We start from the raw sequence: 19399 nt of genomic DNA on the forward strand, positions 1-19399 counted from the left end.
TTATGCCTTGGAGCAGATATGGGACGGGGGGAGAGGGGGTAGCTTGCGGTACCTCCCAGTGCTCCTTCAGCCCACCCACTTGCCCAGACACCATTTGAAAGCCATTAATCTAGGGCCAGAAGCATCATTAAAGAAAACTCAAGATAGGGCTACGTGCATAGTGTAAGAGGGTGTAGGATCGGGGGAAAAGAGTCACAACTCACATTATCATTGATTAATTGAGTGATTTTAGTCAAGTGAATATTGATACATGGCAGGAAAAGCATGAAAATACAATGAACACATACGGGAATTACTATTAACATAAGTGATAACATCAAAACATCTGGTAAATGCAGTTTTAAAAAAAACATACACACAACACAAATGAAATGGAATGTAAAACATTTTCACAGTATTCCAAGATTTCTTAAAAGATTTAGACACTAAAGGAGGAGTGCTCCACGAAGGAACTAGAGGAAAAGGGAACTCTGGCTTTGTCTTATGTATCTGCTGGTGACAGGTCGGGTTGGCCAGTATACCCTTCCAGGGAAGGTGCCTCTTTGTCCGAGACCACCAGGTCTACAGAGTTACAACAGAGCAACCACTGTTTGGAGTCTGATGAGAAAAACATATTCCAGGTTTGGGAAATGGGATTTCTCTAATTTACAGATTCAAATGCAACCTTGAGCTCTGATTGGTTTCTGCCTTGGGGAGAACCCAGTATACATCCATGGTGACCAAGAAAAGTGCGACACCGGATATTTTTTAAATAAAGTGTTCTTGGCATTTGTACCTCACATTCTGTCTTCTAAGATAACCACAAATATTCTTCAAGATTTAGTGGAGTGTTGCCAATTACCTGACACAATTCTACCCAGAACGATTATTTTAAACTTTTGCAAACATGATCTTTGCACTAGCAATAATTAGCAAACCACACACCGGCCTCCTCTTTTGGAAGCTGGAATGACCAAGCCAATGAGCCTGCATTGGTTTCGCTAAAGAAGCTCCGTTAAGAAAAACAAAGATTTATGATAAAAATGCAGCTTTTGACCCAAAGCCTCCCTTTATACCCTGAAATTGCTGATGTGATGATGACACGGCTGGTGTACAGCTAATGTTTTCATAAAGGAAACAGTGAAACTCCAGGCCCAGGGACTCTGAGGTTGGGGTAAAACCTGCAGCCGCCATTTACATTTCCAATTTATTTTTAACTCTTTTTTTAAATGGTGCTTTCTTTCTGAGAATTCCCATTAGAAAACTGCATACTGTGAACACCTATTCTGTAATTTTTTCTCTGCTGTAACTGCCAACACCTCAAATGGAACCATCTAATAGAGCCTTGGAAGGAGGGCTCTGTCTCATGATGCACTTTGTCAAAACAAGCAGATACACGAAAGCACTGAACTCCTGCGTTCATCAATGGAAACTAAGATCTAGATCCATGCACTCATGAAATTGCTCTCAATTTTAGTTAAACAACAGGAAAGTAGAATATTTCTAATTAACTAACATACATACGCTTAAAAAAAATCATCTGAAATTATAAGCAAATCACTGAAGTCCCCCAACACTTTATGATCAAAGGTCAGAGAAAAACAACCAAAAAAAAAAAAAAGTGTTAAAATGATGGCATCACTAATTGTGAAAGGTTAATTAAACTAGCATAACCCTCATACAGGTAACTAATTTGGCAGGCTGATTTTTAGACTGGAGTCTTCCGAAGTTAACAGAATCTTCCGCTGTCTCTGTCAGGCCGGAGTCCCTGGGGCGACACTTCCCCTCCTTCCTGCAGCATCCAGATTGAGCTATAAACATTCGCCAAAAGATACAATCGCTGATGTCCTCAAGGTGTGGCAGAGAATTAAGAATCAGGCTTTGGGGAAGAACGTAACATTTATTTTTAGAATTACCTCTTATAAACTGAGTAAGGTAAAGTTGTTTTAGGTGAAAGGGTTTATGTACATCACTTATTAAACCACTAGGGCTTTAAGAAATATCTTAGGGTTCTTGAGAAAAACTGCAGGGATGTTCTGCCTTTCTCCTCAGACACGTGGCTCAACTTTCCCTCTGCAGAAATGAAGAAAGAAAAAAAGTGCAGGGGGACAGACAAGGTGGCTTGATTTTCTTTGATCTACAGGCAATCAAGTTTAAAGGAAGACATTTCGTCATAGGAAAGAAAAGAACTGGAAGCAACGTGGGCTGTGATTACCGTGCTGGAGGCCGGGGCAATGGAGAAGACAGACAAAATCTTATTCAGGAGGGGAAATCACTCTCCTCTGCTACCAGGGAAACCCATGTCTCACCAACAATGCCAACTGAGAGACCCACTCTTACAGAAAGCAGCCTCGCCCACGTCAGGAGCCTTTGCTCTCAGTACACCCTTCAAACAAACTTACTTGGAAAGTAAGTGGCGCTTTTGTCCTTTCAAAAAACGTGAGATGCACAAGCAGATGAAGTTAGAACGCTAAGATCTTCACAATTCAACCTGACTAGCAACTTGCTGGGCTTTTCTAACACTTTTTTTTTTTAATTCTTCTTTAAATACGTTTTTTTTGAAAAACCACTAACCATTGCCCTCTCAGTCTGAAGATCATGCTCTCTCTGGGATGCCGTGGTTTGGGTGCCCATTGTGTTTTCCTTTCTTTACCCAAATGCAGGCAGTGCCATCCCTCCGTTTATCTAGAGGTGGGCTCATGCAGAGGCCCCAGGTAACTAACTGCCACCTACATGGCATCTGGGAAGGGCTGATTCAGAGCAAAAGAAAATGACTTGGAAAGACCGACAGAAGAGCAGGTGATTTTCTAGTTTCTCTCTTTTCTCTATGATATACTGTACTTGAGCGTTTCTTCCCCGCATCTATTACGTCTGGAATTGAGCTTACGCTGTACAAGTGGATTGTGTCTGTTCCTGTCTAAAACGGGCAGAAAGAGAAATTACTCTAACTGAAGGAACGCACTCTACCAAGAGCTAGGTTTTGCTAGTCCCAAAGCTAGAGATTGCCTGATAGATCCAAAAGCCATTTGTAACAACACCAAGAAGGTTACAGAGCCCGGTTTTTGTGCCATCTCTCACTTTGTGCCTAACCCCCTCTTCTTCCTGTCAACACTTTTCCTTTTTGGTGGCTGTGTCTCTGTTTGAAATGGTTTTGCACCTCTTTTTGCACAGCGGCGAGCGGCTGCGCACTGTCAACCTTCACAGGTGGCTTCCTAAATCTAAATGGTCCTTTCCTTTCCTGAACGTGCAGCTTTAAGTCTCAGCTACGTGGGGATCTGGAGCCTGGCTATGGAGGGGAGGGGGTGCGGATGCGGCAAGAACAAAACCAGCTGGGCTACAACGTCCACTATCAACGGAAGGAGCGATGTGTGAATCACAGCGGGTCCAGGGCTGTCCCGCTCTTCCCCCACCCCGCACCCCAACCCACGGGCTCCCTCCCCAACCCAGGCCCACGGGAATCACTTAAAGACCGACTGAAAAGTAGGGCATTCGTGGTTTTTCATTTTCTTCATGAAGTTTTTGAATTCCTTGTTTTTCTTGTCCCACTTGTGGATGGCGGTCAGCAAGTACTGGCTCTTTACTTTCCGCCCCATGATGAGAAAATGGTGGCTGAGGTTGTCCAGCTGGTGACAAGGGCAGTCGGCCCCGTTCTTCAGGTACAGGACAAGCTTCTTCAGTTCCTTCTTCTTGATGGGCCCCAACTTCAGAGGCTTTTTCTTCTTGGGAACAATCTTTTTGTCCCCGTTTTCTTTTTTCACTTCTTTTATTTTCATCCTCAGTGCTACAGATGTTGGGGCAGGGAGGAGAGAAGGAGAGAAAGAGGAAGGAAAGCACGTTAGAAGACAGCTTTTCATCGAAAACAATAACCCAGGCTTCTGGCTGAAGAGGACGGTGCAAATGAAAGGCAAACAGCAAGTAGAAGAACCCCAGAGGTCGTTGAATAAATAAAAAGTAAGGTCTCACTTACTCCTTACGCTACTGAGTCTGCCCCCTAGTTGTGTGGCGTCTAACGGTATCTTCAATAATTGCCACAGGGTGACATGAGATTCTCAAATAAATTTCAAAACCAGATATTTCTTTTTTTTAATTCAGTGACTCAGAATAACATGCAATGCTTCAAGAGAAGGGGATTGTATATTCCATATAATCTAAAGCTATAGATTTCAGCAGTCAAAGAAATAAATTCTTCATTTCTTTTCAAAGAGAAAAGTTATTTGTTGAGTTTCTCAACATCGGAAGAGCCTAAAATCCCTGACAGCTGAGTCTCATAAACAAGGCATAAACAGTCTCTGTGTGCGCACTTGGCGAGGGAAAGTGAAAGAGTGCTTCAAATTGTCATGCTTGGGTTTAAAGAACACTGGAGTCCAACATCAGCACTGGAGCAACCAGGGTTCCTAAGCTGCACCTCTAAGACAGCTGTTTTAACGGCAGGAATTGCTGATGTTCTTTCAACCCAATGAGTAGACCCACATAGAACGCAACTCCACCATGACTTCCTGATGGAGTAGAGAGAATCGCAGTTAAGTCCTAATAGATACATCGTGGCGATAATCTCGGCTAAGAATCTAATAGGGTAGCTGGGCTCCTGTTCCCCAGCACAAACGCCGCCAGAAAGGAAAAACCAGCCCCTCCACCAGCTCTGCCTTCTTTCTTTGTCTTTTCCTACCTTTTGTCTCTACAGATCCTGAATTAACATTATTTTTAACCTGTGGACCAAATACCTTAGTGATGGTAGAGGAGGTCTACTGATGATGAAAAATCAATGTGGAGGCACCCTGGAAGCCGTGAAAGCACCAAGCACAGGGTGTCACCGATACGGTCTCTGGCATGGAGGCTCTTTTCAACAACTCCCCGCTAAGACTGACCAGTCCTAGATAGTTCCAAAGGAGTTTAGAGATACATTTCTGAGATGAGAGTCATCAGATAATCGATATATCCTCTGGAATTCCTCCGCATTCAAATTCCCAAGCCCCCTCTTTTGAATAACTCAAAGCTTCCACCCACACACTCCATGAAGAAAACCTTGTATCTGAACTAAACAACAATAGCTAGCAATTCCAAGGCATGTGGCATGTCAGAAAGTATGCTAAGGATTTTACATGCATTTTCTCGCTTAATCCCAACTACTCCATGAGGAAGATATGATTTTTTTCCTGTCCAACAGATGAGAAAACTGAGGCTTAAGAGGTTACATTTATCAAATTACAAATCCTAAACTTAAACCCATGTCTGAACGTGTACTTTTAATCACCTTTCTGTTCATACTGGCAATATGTTTCCAAAATTCCCTATCATGAACCCCAAACTGATGAACTTGACCAAGAAAATAAATGAGACAAGCTCAGAACCTCTTCCCAGCATCATCTAAATTTCAAAATGACTTCAGTTATGCAATGGTGGAAGAGTTCCTCCTCATTCAAAAAGACAATTCTGGAAAAGGAAAAAGTGGATTTGTGAAAGCTTTATTGCTTAATATTTAGTCAATTAGAAAAACACGCCCTTGGCTAACCCAAGGAACAAGAAGGAGGAAAAAAAATGCTAGGAAGAAATCTTTAATGAATGTGTCAAAGCCAGTAAATTAAACAGTCTCCCACTGCTTTCTTTTTCTTATGAAAAGAGTTCCAGATCCAGAAGCCTACTTAACTCAAGGTCCATCTAATACCCTAAGCCTGGCAACCCCTGAGAAATGTCTCAACCCTCAGGGTGGCAGAAGGGTCAATGTCTGACACCAATGAGCTGAATTCCATAGCTAGCAATTAACACTGGCCTCTCTGGGTGCCCCAGGCTTCCTGGCACACATGGGTGAGTCAAGTACTGGTACCCAATGAGTTCTTTTCTTCAACACCTTCTCCCAGTGAGATTTTCCCACAGTAGAAAACTATGGCTCCAAAATTCTTTATAATGAACCCCAAACTGATTAAATTGGCCAAGAAAATAAGGGGAGAAGCTTGGTCCTTCTTCCCAGCTTCAACGAAATTTCAAAATTACTTTACTTATGAAATGGTGAAAGAGTCCCTCCTGGTTAGAAAAAAGGCCATTCTGGTGCCATCCTTACTTTAGGGTGAGATTCGACAGAAAATCTAGCCAGCAAAGATGTGCCAGTGCTGTGTCCTCCATCAGGAAGCCTCTCCCTCCATCCTCAACCAGCTACTTCCCAGGATTTCTGATGACGCTTGACTCTCACCCTTGCTACGGAGAGAGCGTGGTGGGGGCCAGGAGGCCAGAGCTCAGCAAGTAAGGAACGGCACAGAACCTCCTTCCAAGGCCTCACCCAGACACCCCCAAACAGACCCATGCCTAGTTCAGCTTCTACTGGTGGCTTTACTAACCCTGTATCTGGGGGCCCACTCAAGAAATAACTTTACCTGTTCTGGCCTGTGGCTCACTGAATGAGAAAAGTTCTCCTTGGGGGGTTGAGTAAGGGTCCTGCAAGAGGAGGACCCAAACCCAGGCAAAGTCATCTCCATCTCTGCCTCTGCAATGCCTCTGCAAAACACAGAATGAGTGGGGCTGGAAGAAACCACTTTCCAAAGAAAGGCTGTGAAGAGCACTGCATGGACACTAGAAAGTAAGAGCAATTCTGTTCTTTTCACAAGCTCCTCTAAAACATGGCCCTAGGATGTTGGATAAGTTACAAGCTACTTCCCCAAGTCTAAGGCTTGGAACCAAGGGTTGCTGTAGGGGTGATCACTTACATTCAGGACCAGGAAAGACTCATTCATGCACCAACTGACATGTGGGCCCCCTCTGTTCTGCAGAGAGGCGTGCCATCCTTTACTGAGTACCCAGCACATGGCACACTGGAAAAGGTGCTCTGTGTGTGGCTGTGTGTTCAATGCTCACGGCAACCATATTAGGGAGGCATCACTATTTTCTTATTACAGTCAACAAGGATTCAAGTTCAGTAACTGCAGCCCAAAGCCACAGTTTCTAAAAGACAGCATCAGGATTCGAACCCATCTCTAACCCCAAAGTCCCTGCTCTTTCCTACTATACCGTGACTCCACTTAGGATGATATTGCTTCAGTGGAAACTATTTCACTCTTTTGATTGTGTTGCTTTTAATCACAAGTCAAATCAAAAATTAATGTTCCTTTGCCATGACCGTGTAAAGGAATTTAGTTTACATGGGTGGGGGGAGCAGGAGAGGGAAAGGGGGAAAATCAGATGATGGAAATGTGTTACGCATTAGACTTTATTTCTTGCCATTTGGCTCACTTTCTTTTTTGAGGTGGGGAGCATAGAGGAGGGGGAGGCACATATGGCCAGAAATTACTAACATCTTTCCATCTTTCAAGGGTTTATTTTAGGGATGCAGATTTCCAGCAATGTTTGGATAGGCGATTAGCTATCCGAGGTTGATTTCCCTGTGCCTTGTAGGACGTGTGTGCAAACCCCCCGACCACCACATCCAGAGGCTGCTGGGGCAGGGATGGGTGCCGGCTCAGAAGCAGGCTGGATTGATCACCCTATCCCCCCGCCCCCACCTCCGCTCCCCTCCCCAGCCTTCCTCCCCACTGTGCTGGCAGTGACTGGACCCAAGGGATTCCACCCACGGGCTGGGGCTGGGTTCCCAGTTTGCAATGCAAATGGTGGCGGTGCGCAGGGAGGAGAAGCCTGGGGAGGCGGCGGCAGCTGGGGAGACAGCTGGTGTGCTGGACGGAGTTTGGGATCGTGGGTTCGAACCGTGTGACCACAGAATCTGGTTTTGAACTCCCTGGGTCTCCGGTTCTCATCTGCACCGTGTGGAGTGCAGTCTGTCGGCCCGCCTGTATGACCATCCGGAGCTGGGCAGGGCTGGGGAGCCAGCAAAGTTCATCCTCAGGGGACACCCTCCCCTCCCCCAGCACCCCTCCTCCCTCATCTAATGCCCTGCTCACCCTGGGGCACAAAATGACCCCTCCTATCTAAGGCCCTGGGCTCAGTATCTGTAATAACCAGACCTTGACCTGAAACAAGCACACAGGCAAAAAGCTACTTCCTTCTTTTTATTTTATTTGTTCTCCACAGGTAGGACACCTTCCTTCTTTTTATTTTATTTGTTCTCCACAGGTAGGACACCTACCTGTAGAGGTCTAGAAATGTTTCAAGTTCTAAACTTGCAGCTGTAATTAGGCGCTGTCTGGGTCTTCCTCGGCAGTCTTCCATTCAAGTACATCTTTAAAGTCTCAGTCCACTTTCAGTCGTCCAAACCCTATGTTTTGCTCAGAAATAAGACTTCCTCAGGAGTATCCCCACAAGGCTTAGCAATATTCAGAGGAGATGAGGAGATTCATCACACCATTCTAAACTCACACTTTCTTCAAATCGATCTCTTCCTCCTGGAAGAGGGATTCTCTGGTAAATCCGCCAATCACCTCGACCTCACATTTGGCCGTGAGGCAGCCACTTCCACGTGCCCGTCATTCACACAACCAGCAACGTGCGGGAGCTGCAAGAACCTAAGAGGGATGATGGGAAAGGTGGGAAACGGCCTGAGCGAAAGATCACATCTGTGAGTCATCCGATTACAGATAACAGCTCAAATGAAGGGTGTGAAGGGATAAAGCACAGAGAAAAGAAGAGAATGGGAGTCCAGAGAGCACCTTCCAGGGAGTGAGAGAAAGGGGAGTTATGACAAAAGTCATCAGAGGCACAGATGGGAAACTGGGCCAGCCCAATGTCACGATAACCACAGAAGGAAAGCATCTCATCCATCCCAAGCGCTGCCGGGGTTTCAGAAGGACATCTGAGAATAGACAACCTGGCGTGGCAGTGAACGGGTCCCTGATGGGCTCTGGAAAGTCAGGACATGAAGGGGTGAGAGGGAGTTCCATAGAGTGAAAAGGGAGAGTAGCAGGGAAGTGAAAAGAAAAGGTGTGCCACACCGAGAGCCACCAAGCTCCTGGAGAGTCTGTGCAGAGTTACAGGTGGGCACTTCTATACACACATATTGGATTGAACACACATGATCATTTCCACTCCTTCCTAAACTCAGTTTAAAATTAGAGTTTTTTTTAAGTTATAAACACATGCAAGAAAATGGTAAGGAAAACAAGACCCTATCAACAACATTTTGTATAAGAGAAAGCAAATGGATAGTGGAACCTGGCTTTATAGGGAAAGAAAAGCTGAAACCTAGCTGTTCACAGATCAGGATGCCAGTAAGAAGCCAGCTGATCCACACTGCACTGCAGAACCCAGAAATGCTCATGAACTGGATCCACTGGGGGCTTCTGACTTCTATTACAGAGGTTATATTAAATATAGGAACTAGTCTAAAGTCTGTATATCCCCTGCCCTGGACCATGAAGCCAAATGACTGTCCCTCCCCAACTCCAGCAACAGCCAAGAGGTTTGTCCTCTACACAGACTTTGACCCAGAGAGACTGTGGGCTCAGGTACACCACACATGGTCAAGGGCATGGTGATGAGGGAGTGCTGCACCCACAGCAGTAGGTTAAGTGAAAGTTTGCAGAGTAAACAGCAAGACTTGCAGCTCTCAGAACACTGATAGCTGAATTTGTATCATACACCCCAGTCAGAGGATTAAAAGGTTTCTCTCTAAGGAAACTAGTAGCCCAAAAGAAAAGCCAGGTTCCCCCCAACAAAATTCTAAAATGAGACCCAACAACCTACAAGCCACACATACAAACAAAGAGCTTCCAATTGGACTTTTGGTGTTTTACTCTTAAGTGGTAACAGATAGCTGAGGACTGGCAAGCATTGAAAGAAAAACTCTAAATGTGAACAGAGATCAAAACATCCAAAATGAACAGAACAGGGAACTCAGAGGAAACAGACAATTCAGGAAACATAAGAAAACTTTTTAAAAATGATAATTAATAATCTTAGATATGACATTGTAGTCATGAAACAAAAACAGAGAGCTATGAAAAGGAACAGGGAACATGAAAGAGTACTTGGAAATTTAAAGAATAAGAGCAGAAACAAAGTGTTCAACAGTAGCACTTTAAGATAATGCTGAAGAGATTTCCTGGAAAAGTGAATAAACTGACAAAGAGAAGAAAATTAGAAGGAAAAAGGATAAAATAGAGGATCAATCCAAGATTTTCAACATCTGAATAAAAAGCATTATAGAAAGAACAAAACAAACAAAAAAAAACAATGGGAGAAAATAAAAATAAACCACACAAGAAGTTTTTTCTGAAATGAAGAACATGAGTTCTGAGGTTAAACAGTATCCAACTCAATGATCATAACATTTAGAAATGCCAAGGATAAAAAGAATTTTCAAAATCTTCCAGTGCAAAAGGGACAATATATCTAATACAAAGGAGCAGACATCAAAATGGCATTAAAAACAGCCAAACTAGAAGTTGGACAATCATGGAGCTATGCTTTTAAAATTCCCAAATTTTATAGCAAGCCCGACACGTGTAAGAGTAGAATTAAGACATCTTCAGATATTCAGAAGTTTTTCCATAAAAAAGTATCTCCCATGTATCTTTCCTTAGGACACTACTTGAAGATGTGCTCCACAAAAATACGTAAGTAAACAGGAAAGACAGACACATAGGATTCAAGAAACCAAAGATCCAGCCTACGATGAAGATCAAGGACATTCTACAATGGTGGTTCCAGGACAGCTGTGTGGCAGTCTTGGAGGTCAACCAGCCCAGACTGGAAAAGGCGGAGCTCGCATTCAAGCAGCTGACCTGCTGTATATGACCACATTAGTTGATCTGCCAGAAGAATTTGGGGCTGGATTCATAAAGGGAGCATAAATAACTAGGCATGAGGTAATTACTATCTCAAGATAAAACAAAAAAGGATTTAAAAATGCTGTACACTACATGGCTTGGCAGTAAATCATATTTATATCATCAAAATAAATTAAACACTGAAATTAATTTAACCAAAAGTGTGGTATATAATTATATTGGAAAGAACAGAGAGAGAGAGAGAGAAAGTGGGGAGATAGCATAAGAGGGCTAAATCTTTATCTTCCACAAAAGAATCAACATATAATGTCTAAAAATAAAAAATCAAAATCAAAGCATGTTTTTAAATTTATTCCATATTTTAAGATATCACAAAAAGCAGCTAAAATAGATGAAAATGATACCTCTGGGGTATGGGAATTAGGGATGAGAAGGCATGGGGCATGGAACTATAGTTTTTGTTAAAAGCTTTCCATTACTGCCTGACTTTTTAAACTGCATATTTATTTTGAAGGAAAAAAACTCAATTTAAAAAAATACTACAGTCTAGTAAAGAACTTAAACATGTGTAAAATACGAATGAATCATAAAACGTGAGCTCTGAAAGGAAACACAGAAATTACTTTTCTAGGTCCTTGGCTCTGCATTTAAATAGAGTAACTGAGCTTTAGTAAGAACTTCCTAAGAGCTTTGTTTGTGAAATAATTCTAATGTTTTCAGCTGGGTTTATTTTTTTTCGGGTGGGGGGAGGAGGTGGTGGGGATGGGGGAGAGGCGAGGGACTACAGATCTAGTGAATCCCTATCATTTTTCAGATAAAAACTCAATTAGGCTAGAGTGTGGGTTACTGACTTTGAGCTGGAAGGGATGTTAAATCCCACCTGATGTTCTGAATGACACTTGCCCAAGGCCACACGGCTGACTCGAACCTGCTACTATGCTTCCAGTGCAGGTCTGACTCTGTTGTGTATCCCAGAAAAGCCAAGTTCATTAATCCTCATTCAGTATTGCTGGGTGGGAGCTTTCTAATTGTTTCCATGGAGATGTGACTCCACCCATTCAAGGTGGGGTTGCTTACTGGAGCCCTTTAAGAAGGAACCATTTTGGAAAAAAGCTCTAGGGCCCACAAAGCCAGAGATATTTGGAGATGAATAAGGAAAACGCCCCCGGGGGAACTTCATGAAACAAGAGGCCAGGAGAGAAAGTTAGCAGGCATCGCCATGTGCCTTTCCAGCTAAGAGAGAAACCCTGAACTTCATGGGCCTTCTATGTGTGAAGGTAACCTCTCACTGGTCCTTAATTTGGACATTTTCGCGGCCTTAGAATGGTAAGCTTGCAACTTAATAAATTTCCCCTTTTTAAAAGCCATTCCGTTTCTGGTATACCACATTCCAGCAGCGTGCAAACCAGAGCACCTCCCCATCCAGAGCATGTGCTTTATTCTAAGTTCCTCCAAGCCGGAGAACCAGAAGCGATGAAAGGAGTCCTGGCAGATTCTGGGAACAACTGGGCTAGCACTTTGGATACATTTTCTCCAAAGGGCGCGAATGAAAAACCATCTTGGGGCAGATACCAGGCCACACGCACTGATTCCTAAATGACTTTCTTCCTAAATGACTTTCTCTTTCAGGCCTGGCTGAAGATCCCATAGGCAACCTGGGGAGCAGGGGTGAGACAATCTGAGAAGTTCGTCACAGAGATGAGACTGGCAAATTAAATCTTGTAGAAACAGGCCTCCTGTCACCAGGCTTGGGCTGTCACCACAGAGGACACCCCCCTGTGTCAGCAACGTGGGCTCGGCTGACACCTCCTCCTTCTCGCAGGGAGCCTTCAGGTGAAAAAGTCTGCTCAGATATAAGGACTCTCTAAGTCATGGCAAGAGAATTATTGCAATTTTCTGTTTCCTGGCCCCAGTTTCACGTATCCCTTGGGTGGATGCCCCTGAGGCAGAAAGCAGCCGTCCCAAACTCTTGTGCAAATGAGAGCTGGTGACAGGGCTGGGGGCAGGCCCTTGGCTGTGAGGAACTGCGGCCTCCTTCCAACACTCAGCAGAGAGTCTGGGCGGCAGAGAGAGCTGGCTCTGAGGACCCAAATGAGCCCCGCGGACAAAGGGCCTGCGAGGGCAGCTTAGCAGACTTTTCTTCCCGGCAGGAGCCAGTATTTGGAATCATTAATTCGTTTGCAAAGAAAGGAGCTTGCAGTCTGTCACAATAACTCCGACTCTCTTCCTTGACCACAAACCACAGGCTGCATACTTCCTTGACTACAAGGACATACATTACCAAAAAGAAGAAAAAAAGATCGAAAGCAACATTTTTTTTCCCTCATTTGCAAAAAAAAAAAAAAAAAAGTGGATTTAGAAAATAATCCTGAATGACTCATTTGGGGCTAATTATTTAACGGAAGGTACCCTGTTTTCTAGATCCCAGACACTGTGGGAAGGTAGGGATGGGGGAGGAGGTCAGGTAGGAAAGTAAAGTTTGCAATTTTACTGACCCCGCCACCCCCCACCCCTCCAGCAGCATCAGCGCCAACCACCCCAAATCCTGCCGCCTAAACGCTTGATTTCATGAATTGTGTTACACTGCCACTAATTTAAGCTAATGGTACAAAATGAAAACCCACTTTGAGAGCAAAAAGCCACCTGGTGTGGTTTCACTGGGGAAGGTCACCTGCGTTGGTGGCCCTAGCAACCTGGGTATCAGACCGGGACAAAGAATAGACAAAGAATTTCCTTCCGGGCTTCCTGACCAATCCCCCACCCCCACCGTCAAGAAGAGAGTGGGATAATCGCTTAAATTAAGTCAATCTTAAGATTGATTGAATCTTGGCTCCAAATCCAGGCAAACCTGCCAAGGCAAACAGCTTTTCCTGCTGCGAGATCACTGGCTTTCCATTCCTCTCCATCACACCCCCCAGCGTTCACCCAAGCGGCAGGCCGGAGTGTGGGATGGCCTCCTGACAGGGTACGGGTGGGGCTTTTTTACTTGCTACCTTCATTTCTCCCAGGGGCAATTTTTTTTTTAACGTTGATATATATATTTTGACTTTTTTGGGTGAAATATATGTATACAGGAAAGCAATAAATTTCAAAGTATATTTTAACAAAGTAGTTTTAGAGCAAATTTCAAAGTATGGTATGGATTACAGTTCCTTCATTTCAGGTACTTCCATATAGTTGCTCTAAGACACTGGAGATTAAAAAGAAATATCAATGTAATGATTTCACAGTCATACTCATTTGTGAAATCCTGTCTTCTCTGTTACAACTCCTCCTTCTCCTTTGATCCTTCCCCCAATCTTCAGGGATATTTGGGCAATGACCGCTCTGACTTCTTCATGTTGAAAAGGGGTATTGATATTATGGGGTAGGGGGATGCAACCAGTTGATGGCTCTTGGAAAGACTGGAAACTCTAGGTTTCAGGGCTTATCTGGCCCAGGAACCATCTGGAGGTTTTAGGTTTCTGAAAAATAAACTTAGTGAGTGAAACTTTTATAGATCCAGGGGCACATTTTGGTGAATCTTTCTTGGGTGATGGTTTAAGCATCCTGGCGGCCTAGGTAGCCCCCCAAACTTACTAAGACCCAGGAAGTCAACAAGATTGGCATGGGCAGGTCCAAGACCCCCCCTGTCCCCTCGGACCTAGGGCAAGCAGGATCTAGCACCATTCGCAGAATCGCTGAAGTCCATGGTGCCCACCCCCATAGTTGTGGATTCTTGCAAAGTCTGGAAAACAAAGGCTTTGATAACAAGGGGAAGCATGTTTCAACGGAAAGGACCACAAGTCCAGAGTTGGCAGGCCCAGCTCCTGGAGTTCAGACCCCACCAGACCTTCTGGATAAACCTGGGTAAACTGCTTTGCTTCTCTGGACATCAGTATAGACATCTGCAAAATGAAGGTGCTGAAGAAGTTCATCTCAGTTCCCACCCCAGCACTGGCAATCTTTCTAAGCGTTCGTTATGTCCTGCCTCTGTCCTTGAAATTCAATATAGAAGCCCTGATCATTGAAGGAAAGATATGCTACATCTCAAATCGTAACTGCCATCCCTGCCTGCCAGAGACCTTGCTTTCATTTGTTATAGCTCAGTCCTACAGTGAAGGCAATGCACAAGAGTCCGTTTTGGTCATGAAGTTGGCTAAGCTCAAAGACAGCCCCAGAAAAACATCTCTCACCCTCCACAGCACAGGGACGCTGCTCCAAGCAAGGCGGTCAGCAGATCTTCATGCTATCCCATTTGGCAGAGAGGGCAAACGAGACCACAGGGGGTAGAGAGGGGACAGGAAGCCAGCTGGGTTTGAAGTGGCTGTGGCAGGTTCTAAGGTTTCTTGGCTGGGATATTCTCAAAGAAGCTGTGTCCACTGCTTCTGAGAAATGGCTGCAGGCACACCTCAGTTCTTCTCCCTCTGCTCTTTATTCTGCTAATCCCTGTGAAGGCTAAGGTTGCACTCCAGGAAAAATCTGTGCTTTTCCTAGCCATCCTTCAGGCCAAACTATGGACCATCCTCACCATGAAGCCTCCCAGGCCCACTCAAGCCTGCAGTGACCTCTCCTTCCTTGGCCTTCATGGCCCTTCCTACCTGGGCCTTGATTCAGCAGAGCCTTCTGTGAGAGCGACCTGGGAGTGAGCCTCCACCCCCCCCACCCCCACCCCCACCTCGCGATCCCATGCACGGCGTGGACCACGTCTTCTTCATCTCTGTTCAGCCCAGTGCCCAGAGCTCCAGCATCTGTTAAGACAGGCGAATGCAAAGATGCAAACACCATCACTCTCCTGAAGTTCACAGCCTCTCTAGGGAGAGACTGGAATTATGTGCACAAAGCTCTGCATTTACACTAATAATAATACAACAACAATAACAATGGCTAAGAGTTGTTGAGCACTTGCTGCAGGCCAGGCACAGGTCTAGGCGTGGTTAATGATATTAACTCATTAACTCCTCCAACAGCCCTATGAGGTGGATGCTATAATCATAGTCAGTTTGCAGATGAGGAAATGGAGGCATAAAACAGTTCAAGTAATTTGCCCACGGTCCCAATGAATGGGATGGAATTTGATCCCAGGCAGTGTGGCTCACACAGTGTAAACAACATCAGATGGAAACCCTAACTCTGCCTGGAGAAGCCCTGGCAAGGCTGTAGCCTTACAGCACTTTGTAACAACACAGAAGATGCTCGGGAGAGTTCCGAGTGGACAATGCAGCCTGAAGAGGTAACTGCTCCTCTCTGAGTCTCAGTGTTTCTTTTCCTTAAAATGCAGAGAATGTTCTCCTACAAATTCATTCCAAACAATGTCCCTGAGAAAGATTAACTCAGAAGTGTCTTTTAAAACCTAACTAACAATAAGGTGATATTAATTTGATGTGTTGACAAGAGGAGGTAAAAATATCTGCTTTTAAAAGGTCTAGGACGAGGAGAACTGCAAAGTAATTTTAGGGAAGGAAAACGCTTACAGTGTAACGTTGATGGGAAAGAAGATCAATTGGCCAAGCAGCGCATATCAAATGAAGCCGAGGAGAGAATGACACCACAGTTCTAATGGTTGCTGTCTCTGGGTAAAACTATGTGGGTTTCTAGCCTCTTAATTATACTTTATGCTATTCTCTAAGTTTTATACAGTGAGCATGTATTTTATAATCAGGAAAAAAAAGTTTGCCAAAAAGACACAAGTCATTTCAAGAAAAGATTTGGGTAGCTGAGATGTGTAGAGCCTGCAGGTCCCCTCTCTTCCCGACCATCCACAGGTTTTCAGGCAACTATTTTCTGTTCCCTTTTCAGACGTTTTGCTGCATCTTCACAGAAGTCCCAGAAGACACCAAATTAAGTCATCAACCACTTTTTTCTATCCAAAAATACTCAATTCCTTCCTACCCCATAAAGGTGGGCACCACAGAGAAGCAGGAACGGGACGCTTCTGAGAGGGAAAGAAAACAGTTATCATGTCAGGACAACAGGAATCAAGTGGGATTGTCCTGGGCAAACCAAGGCATTTGGCCCCCAACAAGGGCCCCTGTGTAGGGACAGGGCCTCGTCCCAACGATAGGGTGAGGGACAGGAGAGGGCACCACCTTGCCAACAGGAGGGAAGAGAACAATCCCCTTCCTCCTCTCCTGGGCTCCTCGCCTCCTGGCAAGACCACGGATCAAGTGTAACGCACCGTTTCTCCCAACCTTTCCGCAGAAGTGCAAACAGAGACGTCCCTGGCTTCTAGGGAATCGGAGTCTACTGAGCACAGCACCAGTGAGCTGAAGGAACCTTAGAGCCAGGCCAGTGTTCTAAGTCCAGTCCGCTCCCTTTGCAGGTGAAGAAACTGAGGCTCAGGGGGGTCAGTGACTTGCCGAGGGTCACAGGGCCAGTGGGGGCAGAACCAGAGCAGGAAACCCACGTCCTGGGGTATCCTCCTTCCACTGTGGCGAGCTGCTCCCCAGGTCTGGGCTCAGGGACGGCTCCCACCAGGGCCTCGCTGCTCCCCCTTCACTCCTAAGGGCGTCCTCGGTATAAATGGATTCAGGGCTGGGGTGGGGGGCAGGAAAGAGCAGCCCTCTCATCCATCACAGACTTCTCCAAAGTACAAAGGTCAGAAAGCTCAAAAGAAAAATCCCTCCTTCTATCCAGCCCACCCTTCTCCCTGGAGCCAAAACGGATGCTCATCTCTCTAGAACGGCACCCAGCCCACCCCCGGTGGGGTCACGGTCACAGACAACCGTTCTTCCCACTCATTCATATTTCTGACCCTAAATATCCAACTTCCTACCCTTGAATTTTCTGTTTCTTGTTTTCCAGCCTTTCTAGACTCTGTGTAAACAGCAGAGAGACACGAGTCGCCCTGGCAGCCTGCCCCGACCCGGGCCCCTTGGCAGGCACAGAGGCCCAGGCTGCGTGGGGGCTGCGGGGCACAGCCTCCCCTGCCACGGCAGGCGACAGAGCCCAGCAGCACAGCCCATGTGGCTCTCCTATCGCCCACCGGCCGAGCGCCGCCCAAGGTACACAAATATCCGGCTGGGTTACAATTTACAAGAAACAGGATGGAGAGGAATGCTGGTCTCCCAAAGGTGAAATTTGTCTTGGCCTGAGACAGGTTTGGTGGAAGCCAAGAATCTAAACAGCCAAGGGGAGCCGGCACCAGGTCCTATCTCAAAGCTGGCCCTTAGCAACCCTGTTTCCCGAGCCTCCCATTCTCTGCCGGGCTCCACTGCACGTGCGCAGGACAAGGGTGGCAGCCACTGCAAGCCACATGTCCTGACTTCTGCTTCTACTCGCCGAGTCTCTTTCCTTTCCCTCGACCCATCTGGAGCCCTGCAGGCAGGCAGCAGGCCAAAGGTTCGGAGAGCCTGAGGGGAACAAGGGGTGCCAGGAAAATAAAAGGCTAGGGGAGGGGCAGACTCGGGGTCCAGCTGAGGTAGCGTTAACAGGAAATAGGTACTCGGAGCACATTCTGGGGCACCCTGCCCAAACCCCAACTTCACGCCCACCATTCATAAGGCAGATGCTCTCTGGGTACACATGCCAATTTCCTGGCTCTAGAAATGGCAGGTTTTCTTTTTTTTTTTTTTTTTACATGGGCAGGCACCGGGAATCGAACCCGGGTCCTCTGGCATGGCAGGCAAGCATCCTTGCCTGCTGAGCCACCATGGCCCACCCAGGTTTTCTTTTAAAATGTTACAGTAGTCTCCGAGTCCACAGCTTCTCTTCCGACCGAAGACAGTCAAAACCCCAGGAGTTGAGGGGCAATGATCCCAGGAGACCATCCTACAAACCCCGAGCTCCCGGGAGCCCACGTGCCATTACTGACTTCCAGAGCTGAACCTCACACCTTCCCTAGGCTCTTCACCTGCCCAGGGCTCCCACTTCTCGTTCGTGGACTTGCGCCCCACTCCGGAAGCGAGGGACCGTCCTTTCTCCTATTGCTCCCTTTCCAGGCCACCACTGCTCCACCAGAGGACACTCACCTCACCTGGCCTCCACCTCCCAGGCCTCTCAGAAGGTTCGCCCTGCTCTGAAGCTGAAGAAGTGGAGGAGGGTGAGCGAGTCCCTACCGCCGAGGGGCTGCAGGAGCACGGCTCTCCTTCCCGGTGTGGGAGGGCTGCCGAAGGTGAAAGTCACCGGATCCGATCACGGCCATGGCACCGGCCAGCTCACTCACAGGCAGCTCAGAGCCTGGCTACCATCAGACCGTCTCAGCCCCATTAGCCGGGGCAAGGCATCCTGGCAACTGTGAGGCACTGTCCAAGCATGCGTTCCATACAGAGACAGCATGCAGACAGAGACAGCATGCAGACAGACAATGCTCCACCACGCCGACAGTGACGCCGACAATGCTCCACCATGCAGACAATGCTCCACCACGCAGATAGTGCTCCACCATGCAGATAATGCTCCATGATACCAATAGTGCTCCACCACACCGAGTGCTCCACCATGCCGAGAGTGCTCCACCACGCCGAGAGTGCTCCACCACACCGAGAGTGCTCCACCACACCAATAGTGCTCCACCACGCCGATAGTGCTCCACCATGCCAATCCGTCAAAATGGAGACTGGACTGTGAAATGATCGCTACTACGCACACAGGCCAGCGGGCACGAGGCTGAGGGCTGCAGGCCCTGTGCGGAACACACTCTACACCGAGGGGAGGGGAACTTTCATTCGCATGACAGCCAGGAAAGACCCCATCTCAAGGCCCGGGCTCCCTGCCACCTTGCTGATGGCACTCTGGTGGTCCCATCTACCCTGACTGAGACTCCTCCAAACCACCCC

The 19399-nt window shown here is 46.4% G+C and overlaps 1 protein-coding gene across 1 annotated transcript in view; it reads right to left on the reverse strand.

Moving 5' to 3' along the window:
- Positions 1-218: 218 nt before the first annotated feature.
- Positions 219-19399, reverse strand: part of SFRP1 (secreted frizzled related protein 1) — a 46287-nt gene continuing 27106 nt past the window's right edge. The window contains exon 3 of the mRNA XM_077152568.1: positions 219-3760. Coding sequence (XP_077008683.1) covers positions 3438-3760 — 323 coding nt within the window. The 3' untranslated portion in view covers positions 219-3437. The remainder of the gene's footprint in view (positions 3761-19399) is intronic.

This window comes from Tamandua tetradactyla, chromosome 3, assembly GCF_023851605.1.
Source record: "Tamandua tetradactyla isolate mTamTet1 chromosome 3, mTamTet1.pri, whole genome shotgun sequence".
Lineage (NCBI taxonomy): Eukaryota > Metazoa > Chordata > Mammalia > Pilosa > Myrmecophagidae > Tamandua > Tamandua tetradactyla.